Source organism: Pleurodeles waltl, chromosome 3_1 (assembly GCF_031143425.1).
Source record: "Pleurodeles waltl isolate 20211129_DDA chromosome 3_1, aPleWal1.hap1.20221129, whole genome shotgun sequence".
Taxonomy (NCBI): Eukaryota; Metazoa; Chordata; class Amphibia; order Caudata; family Salamandridae; genus Pleurodeles; species Pleurodeles waltl.
Genome location: NC_090440.1, coordinates 1,632,446,608 through 1,632,459,864, shown reverse-complemented (window position 1 = coordinate 1,632,459,864; position 13,257 = coordinate 1,632,446,608). Strand labels below are relative to the sequence as shown.

Genomic DNA, 13,257 nt, shown 5'->3' with positions numbered 1-13,257 from the left:
TGTGCCAGTATGGTTGGTGACGGACCGGCTGACCCTCAACGCCTCTATCTGCAACCATTGGTAATGAACGAGGTAGTGTTTCGAGATCCGACTCTCCGAGACCGGATCGAAGACATTTTCGAACACTACTTCATCGAGAACGACAACAAAGTGTTTTCTGCAACCTATCGGGATGCAGCAAAACCAGCTTTCAGGCGGGGGAGCTCCTCTCACACACAGCAGCATTCAAGTGGGTGGCCAAACTCTGCAAACAGGAATTGGAAACCCAGATCCAACAAGCCCAGGCAAGACATAAAATGGGGGGAATCAGACAGGACCCTGCGGGATCTCCATTGCCTTAGGGGTGAATTTGAACACATACTAATAAAAGAGACTGCTAAAAAGCTACTATACGAAGGTCAAACCTACTACGAGCATGGGGACAAGGCAGATAGGATCCTGGCCTATAAATAAAGCAAAGAATCCTTTTGTAACTATATTAGAGAAATCAAAGATGAGGAAGGCAAACTACACTAAGCGATGGCAGACATAGCTGTCGCCTTTCATCAATACTATTCAGTTCTTTACCAGGCCCACTACTTTGGTGGTGGCACCAAGATGACTATCCCCGCAACGATGGACTTTGGTATCTTAAGTACTAGACAAAACTCGCTTAGGTCCCAAAAGGAAAACATTCATACAGGTAATGTTTTTTTTTTTAAATGTGCGACAATTTAAATATCCTCCTTCTCACCCACCATTACACTTACCAAGGGCACACTCCAGGGCATTGACAATGGAGCTTTTAGTAGTCAAAATCCAGAACAATCCCGAAATCTGGAGATTTCTGATGGATGGAAAAGAACATAAACTAGCCCTATTTGCTGATGATATTTTGTGCTTTGTTACTGATCTGGAATCAACCATTCTGGTATTGACGAAGAAGCTTGATTTGTTTGTCTAGGCCTAAGCCTTCAAAATTACTTTCTCAAAATCATGGGCATGGAGGTGGTAGGAACACATGACAGTCTCACGGAGCTCGTCCAGAGGTGACTTCCAATGGGGGACATGAACGATCACATACCTGAGGGTTCAACTTAAAACCTGAACAGATGCTTTCTATGATAGTATCGCCCCCTGCTCACTGCTCTCTTTAAATACCTCTATAGATGGGGTAGGATTGAGATCTTATGACTCAGCCAGCTCAATTGTCTTAAAATTAACTTTATGTCCGGTCTCATATATGTTCGCCAAAACCTCCCCTTACCATTCCCAATACAGTGCAGACTTAAATACAGAACAAAATGCTTTGCTTCATCTGGTGGCTGGGGGGAGCTGCAAATCCCCAGAGGTGGAAAGGGCGTCCCTCATTCAACCCACGGCTGAGGGCAGCTTAGGATTTCCCGATGTTGTCTCCTACATCTTGGCAGCACAGCTTTGTCCTTCACTGGACTGGAATAACAACTCCAGCAACGAAACTTCAGTACATGTCAAGCAGGCCTTTTCTCTGACCCTCCCCACCCCCCGCATGAGTTCTTGTGGCTAACTTAGTCAGCTTGGACACAAGGCCCCCAACTCTTAGTATTGACATCCACTCTCTTAGCTTATTGGAGAAAGGCCGGGGTGGATGTCTGTTCCTGTCATACTCCTTTCCCCTTACTTTTGTGACTAACAACCCAAACTTTCCCACAGGCAAAGTACTCCCAGGTTCCTTTAGTTTGAATCAGGGCCGATCTTTGAGACTCCTACACACAAGGTGATTTGAGGACGAATGGGGACCTGACCGAGAAATACATCCTGACCAGAAGGGACGCCTACAAGATTGGCGAGGCACTACACTAGCATGGTGGACATGCCCAGTGATACAACTGTTTTGTAGGGAGATCCTTAACACAATACATGCCATCACTAACATATCACTGCCACACAAACCACTGTTGGCCCTCTTGGGTGCCCTGGGGCTGGACAGACTTTTCCCCACGACAACTCCGCAGGAGTGCCTCCTCACACACCTCCTCTTTGCAGCGAGATTGAGCACTGCCCAGACGTAAGAAAAACAGCAGGCACCCTCACTGAAAATTGTGGTAGGGAAAGGTGTGAACTATCTATGCCATGGATAAGCTTTCAGAAATCATAAGGGTTAGGGTTGACAAATTAGACACAATGTGGCATCCGTTTATCACCTATATACAGAGACAATAAAGAACTGGGGGCTGCTCATAACTATGTATAAGACACTGCGGGCTTCAGTACCTCAAGTAGGCTCTAGGCTGACATTGATTGCTGTCACCTGTCGAATTTCAGTGGGGGCTGGGTCAACCTAAGTGAGCTGTGACATGTCATGCCCTGAATATAATACAACTTTGGTTCACTTTGGACTGTAGACATGTGCTGAATCCTCCCCCATCATGGTATTCTTAATTGTTGAAATGTGTCTGAAATGTGGGTCATGATTTTCTATTAAGAAAATGCTAAATAAAGTGTTTAAAAAACAGTTTAAAAAAAAATAACATATGAATTGCCAAAACATGACTATGAAACGTTATGTACCACTTATTTACTGGCATATGAACAAGAGCCATCTATGCAGACCAATTAAGTGCAGTAGGAGGACAAGCACATAGAGGAGTACCTTGTATCCTTGATCTGGAAGCATGTTGAGCAAGAAGGTCACCATCTTTTGTGGAAATTCATATTTTACAGTCCAAAAAAGTAATTCTTCTAGAAAACACTTATGCTTCAAAATATCCATAATAGATTGATCTGTGTGAAAAAATGACAAAGTCTTAATCAGAATATCACAGCAAACTGGATCAAAACAAGGGGTAATTTAGTAAGGCATCTTATCCTTCCTCTGCGTTCCATCTACTAGCACCTGCTGAATCAAGGATCAAGGCAATACATAAAGTCTGTCCCATCAAGTTGTACAAGCAGAATTATGTTACTTACCCGGTAAGCATTTGTTTGCGGCATGTAGTGCTGTGGATGCACATACTCTGCATACTCCTGCCATTTAGTATTGGGTCGAGTTGTGCAAGTTGTTTTTCTTCAAAGAAGTCTTTCGACAAGGTAGATTGTTACATTGTTTTCCATCAGGCGGTGAGAGAGGAGTATAAGGTATGTGTAAGAAAGCGATGACCTCGTTAAATGTAAATGTACAATTTAATTACAACAGTATAGGAAGCTGGTTCTGTATATACTATCTCAAAGTGAGAGATAGTGTGCACAGAGTCCAGGGTTTCCCCAAGAGGCTTGACAGAGGCAAAAATAGATAATACTAATGCTCTATTTGTGGTGGTGTGGACGAGCAGTTAGGCTTATCAGAGGGTAGTGTTAAGCATTTGTAGTACACACACAGGCAATAAATGAGAACACACACTCAATGACTTAACTCCAGGCCAATAGGTTTTTATATAGAAAAATATTATTTTCTTAATTTATTTTAGAACCACAAGATTCAAATTGCAGGAAAGTAAATTAAATGTAAGGTACTTGGCATATGTATAGAGCGAACTTTGAATCAAAACAGTAATGTACACAGTTTGGCATAAATGGCAATAAGCTATTTTAAAAGTGGACACAGTGCAAAATTCAACAGTTCCTGGGGGAGTGAAGTACAGGTTAGTTTTTGAGGTAAGTAAAGCACTTACAAGTTCAGTCTCCAGGGCATAGGCAGCCCACCGTTGGGGGTTCAAGTCAACCCCAAACACCCCGCACCAGCAACACAGGGCTGGTCAGGTGCAGAAGTCAAAGAGGGGCCCAAATGACATAGGCGCCTATGGAGACTAGGGGTGCTCCGGTTCCAGTCTGCTAGCAGGTAAGTACCTACGTCCTCGGGGAGCAGACCAGGGGGGTTTTGTAGAGCATTGTGGGGGTCCCAAAGCAGGCACAAAAAATACACCCTCAGCGGCACAGGGGCAGCCATGTACAGTATGCAAACAAGGTGTCAGATTTTGTATGGAAATCAATGGAGGGACTTGGGGGTCACTCAGACAATGCAGGCAGGGCACAGGGGGGCTTCTCGGGCCAGCCACCAACTGGGCAAGGGTGAAGGCCGCCTGCTGGTAACTGCTGCACCGGTGGTTGGTTCTTCACAGGCCTGGGGGCTGCGGGTGCTGTGCTTCTTCCAGGCTTTGGGGTTTCTTTATTAGCGGGCAGTCGGGGTCAGGTCCTCTGGATTCCCTCTGCAGTGGTAGTTGTGGAGGTGCAGGGAGGTCAGCTCAGGGTGGACACGTCGTTGGAGCCACTTGGGGGTCCTCTCTGCAGCATTGGTTTCCCAGGACATGGGCCCTGGGCATCGGGTGCAGAATGGTGGGGACTCATGCTTCTGGAGTGAGGTGAGAGTCCCTTTAAAGATGGTTTCTTCTTGTTGCTTTAGACAGGGCTGCTGTCCACTGGAGTTTCTTGGTCATTTGGAGTTGCAGGGCAGTCCTCTGAGTCGGCAGAGGTCGCTGGGCCCACAGGATGCCTAGCTGTTGCAGGTTCTTTAAATCAGGAGACAGGCCGGTAGGGCTGGGGCCAAAGCAGTTGTCGTCTTCCTTCTTCTCTGCGGGGTTTTCAGGTCAGCAGTCCTTCTTCTTGTTAGGTCATCAGGAATCTGATTTCCTGGGTTCAGGGTCGCCCCTAAATACTAGATTTAGGGGTGTGTTTAGGATCCCTAATCCTATTGGGCTAAATCCTCCAAAGCAAGATGGAGGATTTTTTAAGGAGGGGGGTCACATCAGCTCTGGTCACCTAAGGGGTGGACCTGGCTGAGGGGGTGGTGACTCCTTGTTTTTCTCATTATCTTCCCAGACTTGCCGCCAAAAATGGGGGCTGTGTCCAGGGGGCGGGCATCTCCACTAGTTGGAGTGCCCTGGAACATTCGCTGTAACACCAGTCGTGAGCCTTTAAGGCTCTCCGCCAGGTGTTACAGTTCCTGCAGGGGGAGGTGTGAACCACCTCCACCTAGGACAGGCTTTGTTCCTGGTCAGTGAGTGCACAAAGGCACTCACCCCATGTGGCCATAAACTAGTCTGGAAGTGGCAGGCTCGCAGAGACCGGTCAGCCTAGCACTAGCAGTTGGGCTGGCATGTAGGGGGGTCTCTCTAAGATGCCCTCTGTGGGCATTTCTCAATAAATTCCACACTGGCATCAGTGTAGATTGGTTGTGCTGAGAAGTTTGATACCAAACTTCCCAGTATTCAGTGTAGCCATTATGGAACTGTGGAGTTTGTGTTTGACAAACTCCCAGACCATTTACTCTTTGTGGCTACCATGCACTTACAATGTCTAATAATTGGTTTAGACACTGTAGGGGCATAGTGCTCATGCAGCTATGCCCTCACTTGTGGGATAGTGCATCCTGCCTTAGGGCTGTAAGGCCTGCTAGAGGGGTGACTTACCTATGCCACAGGCAGTGGATTTTGGGCATGGCACCCTGAGGGGAGTGCCATGTCGACTTAGCCTTTTTCTCCCCACCAGCACACATAAGCTGTGAGGCAGTGTGCATGTGCTGATTGAGGGTTCCCCAGGGTGGCATAATACATGCTGCTGTCCTTAGAGACATTCCCTGGCCACAGGGCCCTTGGTACCAGGGGTACCTTTTACAAGGGACTTACCTGTGTGTCAGGCCTGTGCCAATTGTGGAGACACAGGTACAGTTTTAGGGAAAGAACACTGGTGCTGGGACCTGGTTAGCAGGGTCCCAGCACACTTTCAATCAAACCTGGCATCAACAAAAGGCAAAAAGTTAGGGGGTAACCATGCCAACAGTGGAATTTTCCTACAGTCACAGGTGTCTGGGGGAGGAGTGAGGGTGCATGTGAATCTACAGCACTACATGCCACGAACAGATTCTTACAGGGTGAGTAACATAATCCTTTCAATGGCATTTGTAGCTGTAGATACACATACTCTGCATAGACTGTAAAGCAGTCCCTACCTAGAAGCGGTGGCTAGCCTGTGGGAGTTACAGTAGTTTGAAAAAGGGTGCATAGCACTGCCTGTCCTACACTGGCTTGCTGGTATGCTAAAAATCCACACAGTAGTGATTGGTGAACTTGTGTGGTGTATACTAGGTAGCTGCTTTACAAATGTCAGCTATGGGAATGTTTCCAAGAAAGGCCAAAGTGGCTTCCTTTTTATGAGTGGAGGTTGCTCTTGGAGAAACAAGTCAAGGTCCTTTGGTCTTAATGTAGCCAGTTTGAATATATTTGACTAGCATCTGGCTGTGCCTGATTTGGATACTGGGTTGCCTTTATGATGTGGACAAAAGGCTACAAAGATTTGTTTAATTTTCTTGGACGTTTTAGTTCTATTTATGTTGAACATGAGTGCTCTTTTTACACATAAGTTATGAATAGCTCTTGCCGCAAGTTAATCTTGTTGAGGGAAGAAAACTGGGAGCTCAATGTATTGATTGAGTTGAAATTGTGCAACTACCTTAGGTAGGAATGTAGGATTAGTACGAGAACCACTTTGTCTCTACGTATTTGGAAGAAAGGTTCTTCTAAAGTTAAAGCTTGGAACTCACTAACACGCCTTAGTGAGGTAATGGCAACTAAGAATGGCACTTTCCACGAAAGAAACTGAACGGAGCCTGAGTGTACAGCCTCAAATGGGGAACCCTTGAGCCTAATGTGAACAATATTAAGGTTCCAGGATGGAGCTGGATGAATTTGAGGTGGAATAACTTTTTTGGGTCCTACCATGAATGCTTTGATGACTGGGATTTTGAAAAGTGAGGGATACTGTCTATTTTGGAGGTAGGCAGCCATTGCAGCGAGGTGTAACCGTATGGAACTGTAAGCTAAATCAGCCTTTTGAAAGTGAAGCAAGTAGTAGACAATTTTTTGTACCGTGGATTTGACAGGATCAATTTCTTTAATTTGACGGTAGCAAACAAAACATTTCCATTTTGCTGCATAACAGGCTCTAGTAATGCTTTCTTGAGAATTTCCATACATTCTGGTGATAAGTCAAGGTAGCCAAACTGTGACCTCAGGAGCCGAATTGCTAGGTTGAGAGTTTTAGTTTCTGATTTGTCCTTGATTCCTAGTGCAAAGATCCAGACTGTTGGGGAGCGACTTACGAGGACCCACTGAGAGATCTAGCAGTGTTGTGAACCAGTGCTGACTGGCCCACGTGGGAGCTACGAGGATCATGGTGAGAGAGGTTTTACCTGAGCTTCCAAACAAGGAATGGAATGAGAGGGAGAGGTGGAAAAGCGTAGGCAAATATCCCTGAACAACTCATCCATAGTGCATTGTCTTTGGATAGTGGGTGTGGGTCCCTGGAGACGAAGTTTGGGCATTTTGCATTTTCTGCTGTGGCGAAAACCTCAATTGGAGGCAACCCCCACTTTTGGAGAAGGATGTATGGGTGGAGTGCCCATTCATGGACATGTTGCTGAATCCTGTTGAGCAGGTCTGCAAAGCCGCTGCCTATCCCCGGAAGGTATTCTACCAACAGGTGAATGTTGCGGTGAACAGCAAACTTCCATATGGTCTGAAACAGGTGTGATAGTTGTGAAGACCGTCTCCTCCCCGCATTTTATTGTAGAAAATACATGGCTGTCATTTTGTCCATCTGCATTAGAACAACCTTGTGAGACAGTTCAGAAAGGAAAGTTTTCAGTGCTAGGCATACCACCGGAAGCTCCAGATAGTTGATGCACAGACTTATGTCTGGCATCCCAAAGACTTTGCACTGTCAGGTCCTATAGGTGAGCATCCCAACCCGCCTGTGATGCATCCGTGATGAGTGATGTGAGGAACAGGGTCCAGAAAACAGCACTCTTAGTAGGTTGATGGTGATCCACCATTACAGAGACCCGTGAATTTGGTGGTCTATCAACATTAGATTGTCCAGGCGACCCTGTGACTGAGACCACTGGCGAGCAAACACTGCTGCTGAGGACGCATGTGTAACCTTGAGTGGGGAACTATGACACTGCAAGAAGCCATCATTCCCAGCAGACGCATGACCGTCCTCAATATGAATGTCTGGTTTGTCTGGATCTGGGGCAGAGGTGCCTGAAAGTTATAAATTAGAGCAGGCCTGGAGTAGGCTAATTCGAACTGTGTTTAAGATTGCTCTCAAGCAAGGTTGATCTTGTAGAGGCTGAAGGTGAGACTTGGGGATGTTGATAATAAACTGTCATCTGAGTGAGTTGTTGGTACTGCAATGTGTGCTGTCTTTGATGAGCCAATCGTCCAGGTAGGGAAAAACGTGGACATTTTGTCTTCACAGATGTGCTGCGAACACTGCCAGGCATTTTGTAAATAATCGAGGTGCTGTAGTTAACTTTGAATGGAAGAACTTTGTACTGTTAATGCTTGCCTGCTATGACAAACCTTAATTTGAGGTGAGCGGGGTGTATTGGTATGTGGAAGTAGGCACTCTTTAGGTCTGGTTGAAGAAGCGGAATGGCATCCTGTATTGGGACCATATGGAAGTGTTCTGATACGATGTACTCGTTTAGAGGTCTGAGATCTAAGATAGGTCTTCGATACTAGTCCTTTCTTGGGAACAGGAAGTATAAGGAATATACTCCTGAGAATTGGTGTTGAAGGGGAACAGGTTCTATGGACCCTTTGAGAAGGAGGGCTTGGACCTCCTCCTTGAGAAGTGTTTGTTGTTTCTGTGATAACCTGTGAGGTGGAATGTTGGGTGGTGTGGCAATGAGTTCCAGACAATAGCTATGTTGGATAATGGCTAGTACCCAACTGCCTGTGGAGGTGGTATCCCAGAATGGGTGAAAGAACTGTAGTTTTTCCCCGACAGGTGTTGTGTGGATGGGGGAGAGGATTGGGTAACCTCTATAATAACGCTTTGTGTAAGAGGTCTGGAGCTGCTGTTTTTGAGAAGTGGAGACCTCTGTGGAGGTGGATTTATGTGTACCTCTGTAGCTCTGGGGCGACAAAAGGAGTCCCTGGGAATGGAAATTTGCAACACTCCCTTTGCCTTGGCTGTACCCAGGTCTTTCGTCATTTTGCCTAGGGTAGAATCTAACTGTGGGCCAAAAAGGTGTTCTTGGTCGAAGGGCATATTTAAAACTGCCTGCTGGACTTCTTGTTTAAATCCAGAACACCTTAACCATGCATGTCCTCTAAGGACGCTGGTATTGATTCCTCTAGCTGCAGTATGTGCAGCGTTGAGTGCACAGCAAATGGAATTAATTGTGATGGCTTGCCCCTCCATGACAATTTGCTGGCCTCCCTTCCTATGCTCTTCTAGGAGGTACTGTAAAAGTTTCTCCATCTCGTCCCAATGGACTCTATCATAACAGGCCACCTGGGTCTGAGAATTGGTGATATGCCTATGGTTGGCAGGCAGTGCAGTAATCTTCTTCCCAGCAGCATCTATTCGCTTGCTTTACTTTTCTGGAGGAGGGTATCCCTATTAGCCCTCTCACATATAAAGTGGTTGCAACAATGGAGTCAGGTAGTACTTAACTCCGAATGAACAAGGGGTCTGAAGGCACAGCTTTATATTTTTTGTCCACCCTAGGGGTGAGGACCCTAGCTCGGACGGGATCTTTGAAAAGGTCCTTGGCATGCCTCATCATGCCTGCTAACATGGGCAAGAGCTGAGCCTCCTTATGTGCAAAGGCTAGCATGTCAAAAAGAAGTCCATGTTCTCATATTCTAGAGGTTCTTTGTGCAGTTCGACATTATGAAAGGCTGCCACCCTAGCAATAACCGGTTGGTAAGAAGCGGCATCCTCCAGAGGGGAGGGCCACCTACGTATAAATCTGTGTTGTTTGCTGTGGCGGGATCTGTGTCATACACGTCCCAAGGGTCAGGATCACCTCATGGCCCCCCTAACCGCTTTGTGTTCGACTGTGGTGACACCGGAGGTGAGGTATCAAGTGGGTCATGAGTAAGGGACCAAGGTGGAGGAGAATGGGGAGGGTGGAGGTGGTGTGGTGGTGGAGGGGGAGGTGGTGTAGGAGGAGGATGGTAAGCAGCGCTGGTGGCCTTGTCCTTAGTCTTCTTCTAGGTAGGAAGGAGGAAGTCCAGTGCCTCCTCAAAATTCAGCATCAAGAGCAGCAACAATGTGGCCAAGTCCCCACTTTGTAGAGGAATTTGTATTTTCCTCTGGCGAATGTCCAATTTTTCAAGAATAGGCTCAACAGGGAATCTATAAGCCGAAGATGGTCTCAAGTCTTTCGTCTCCGAGGCTTTTGGTACCAAAGGTTTTGGCCTGGACAGGCAAGGCTTGGTCGGAGCCAAGATAGATGAAGCCGGCTGCCTGGTCAGCACCAATGGTCGGTTTGATGCCGAAACATGCAGTTTTTTCTTTAATAGTTTTACTGCGAATATAACATTGATGTCATCAAAGATGTTGTGAGTGTTTAAATATGTGGGTAATGACCACTGTGTGGCAAGGGCCAGAGTTATTTCTACTTGAAATAACTAACTATAATAATTGAACTTCCATGGTTTTGTATGCTTAAAATGTGAACCTAACTTTAATGTCCCAGTAACCATTGTTTTTTTAAAGTGCAAATATATTATATATACACACACACACACACACACACACACACACACACACACGGGTTAACACACCACATCCTCCTTGTTATTTAAATATTTTAAAAAATAACTTTTTTAATACTGGGATTTACCTGCCACACCCATCCCTGAAACCTAAAAATCCCCTATTACCACTAATGCCTACTCATGACTGAACCATAAAAATTCCTTACTACCCCTATTGCCATTCATCCCTGTACAACAACCTTACTGCCCCAGTCCAGACTCATTCATGAACCCTAAAAGTCATAACTACCACTATACCTTTACCATCCCTGAACCTTACAAGTTTCTTACTACTCCTTCACTCTACCACTCTCTGAACCCCCAAAAATCCCTAACACTACTCACCCATGATCTATAAGGAAAATGTCACCCTGTAAGGATCTGTTTGTGGGATATAGTGCTGTAGATTCAGATGCTCTGCATATTCCTGCCATCTACTGTTGGGCCCAGATGTGTGCAGGTTATTATTCTTCAAAGAAGTCTTTCGAGTCACAAGGCACTCGGACTCTCTTCTTGTTGGTAGGGTGCATGAGCATTAACTCCATTGTTAGACTGTTTTTTCTCAGACGGCGGATGAGGATGAAGGTGGACTGAAGCAAAGAGATGTATAGAGAGAGTTGTCCATGCAACAGAGAGAGAGAGAATATTAGGGAATACTGTTTACTGCAATGGCCACAGGCATACAGTGCAAAGGGTGGACACTTGTGAATTTACAGCACTGCATGCCACAAACCGATGCTTACAGGGTAAGTAACATTTTCCTTTTGAGGCATGTGTGGCTGTAGATACACATGCTCTGCATACATTGTAAAACAGTCCTCCCAAAAGAAAAGGTGGCTAGCCGGTGGGTATTGCAGAAAACTAAAAGTGTATGGAGAACTGCCTGGGCAGCATTGGCCAGTACATGCACACTGTAGTGCTTTGTGAAGGTGTGTGTTGTGTACCATATAGCTGCTTTGCAGATGTCAGCTATGGAGATGAAAATGTTTACCAGAAAGGCCATAGAGGACCCCTTCCTCTTTGTTGAGTGGGCTCTCAGAGTACTAGGCAAAGCTCTTTTGGTTTGGTGTATCATGTTTGGATACATTTGACTATCCAACTGGCTATGCCTGATGTAGATGGAGTCTTCCCTCTATGGGGTTCGGAAAACGCAACAAAGTGTTGTTGTGTCTGTCTGAAAGATTTCATCCAACCTATGTAGTACATAGGGGCCTTCTTTACATCTAAGCTATGAAGAATGTGGAAAGAAAACAGGACGTTCAATGAATTGGTTTAGGTAGAATGAGGAGACCACCTTCAGAAGGAATTTGGGGTTGGTGCAGAGGACAATCCTATCTCTGAGCACTTGAAAGAAAGGTTCTTCTAGTGTTACTGCCTGGAGCACACCAACACACCAGAGTTAAATAATGGCAACCAGAAATGCCAGCTTCCACGAGCAAAACTGAAGGAGGCAGGAATGGAGAGGCTCAAAATGGGGGCCATATATTTTGAGAGGACAGTGTTGAGATTCCATGTCGGGCGGGGATATTCTTGGGGCGGGCTCTTGAGGCCATCCATTAAAGCCATAATGACTTGTAAAAGGGAAAGAGGGTGAAAAGGGAGATTTGTTGGCTAGTTTGAAGATACGTCGTCACTGCGGCCAAGTGAAGTTGAAGAGAAGAAGGCTAGACCACATATCTGCAAAGGAATCGGTAACAGACTAAATCCTGGACCCCGGGTGTCAAATGGACGATTTGTTTGGAATAACAAAAATGAACAAAGCGTTTCTATTTGGAAGTCTAACAGGCGCTTGTGGTAGGTCTGTGTGTTTCTTTCAGGATGCTCATGCATTCGGGTGGAAGATTAAGGTATCCGAACTTTAAGACCTCATGAGCTATATTGCAAGACTGAGCAACCAGGGGTCTGGGTGCCTCATTTCTCCATGGTTTTGCATGAGAAGGTCCAGCCTGTTGGGGAGCCTCTCGTAGGAAATGAGCAAAAGGTCCAATAGTTGTGAACCGGGGTTAGCTAGCCCAGGTGGGGGCCACAAAGATGAAGGTGAGAGACATCTGTCCAAGCCTCCGAACCACAAACATAAGGCAGAAGAGCTGTGGAAAGTTGTAGGCAAATATCTTCAGAACTTGTATGTAATTTTCTGTGATAGCAAACAGGTCTACCTTTCGGAACTTCTACTGCTGGATTTATGGGAGAAGGACCTGTGGGTGGACTTCTTGTTGTATCCTAATGAAGAGTTCGACAAATTTGTTGCCCACTTCCAGTTGGTTTTCCACTAGCAGATGGAATTTGGGGCAGAAAGACCACCGTCAAATGCTCTGGGCGAGCTGAGGAGATCGAATGCTGTCCTGTTTCTGAAGTTAGTACATGGACGGCACGCTGTCCATCCAGATGAGGAAAAGCTTGCCAGTCGCATGGGGCAGCAAATTCTTCAGTGCTAAGTTGGACGGCTAACAACTCCAAGTACTTGATGTGGAGACCCTGATATCTTGGAGCTCATTGGTCTTGGACAGTCAGGTTCTGTAAGTTCACCCCTGAGGAGGTGTCAATTGTGATGGTCATCTGGAACTGGGTTGAGAAAGGGCCACCCATACAGCAGAATGTTGGTGTTCCAGCACTGGAAAAGAGCAATAGGTGCAGCAACCAATCAATAATAGATCGTCCGTCCCAGTGACGCTCTGCTGGTGATCACCTATGCCCTAAGCACTCCCAGCAATGGATGCATATGTAACCTGATGGGTGGACTTTAGCAATA

The 13,257-nt window shown here is 46.0% G+C and overlaps 1 protein-coding gene across 4 annotated transcripts in view; it reads right to left on the bottom strand.

Annotated features, from left to right (window-relative positions):
- UBR3 (ubiquitin protein ligase E3 component n-recognin 3) overlaps positions 1-13,257 on the bottom strand; it is a 1,605,611-nt gene that overhangs the window by 1,305,755 nt on the left and 286,599 nt on the right. For all 4 annotated transcript variants that reach the window (XM_069225311.1, XM_069225312.1, XM_069225313.1 and 1 more), the window contains exon 7: positions 2,612-2,742. In XM_069225311.1, coding sequence (XP_069081412.1) covers positions 2,612-2,742 — 131 coding nt within the window. The remainder of the gene's footprint in view (positions 1-2,611; positions 2,743-13,257) is intronic.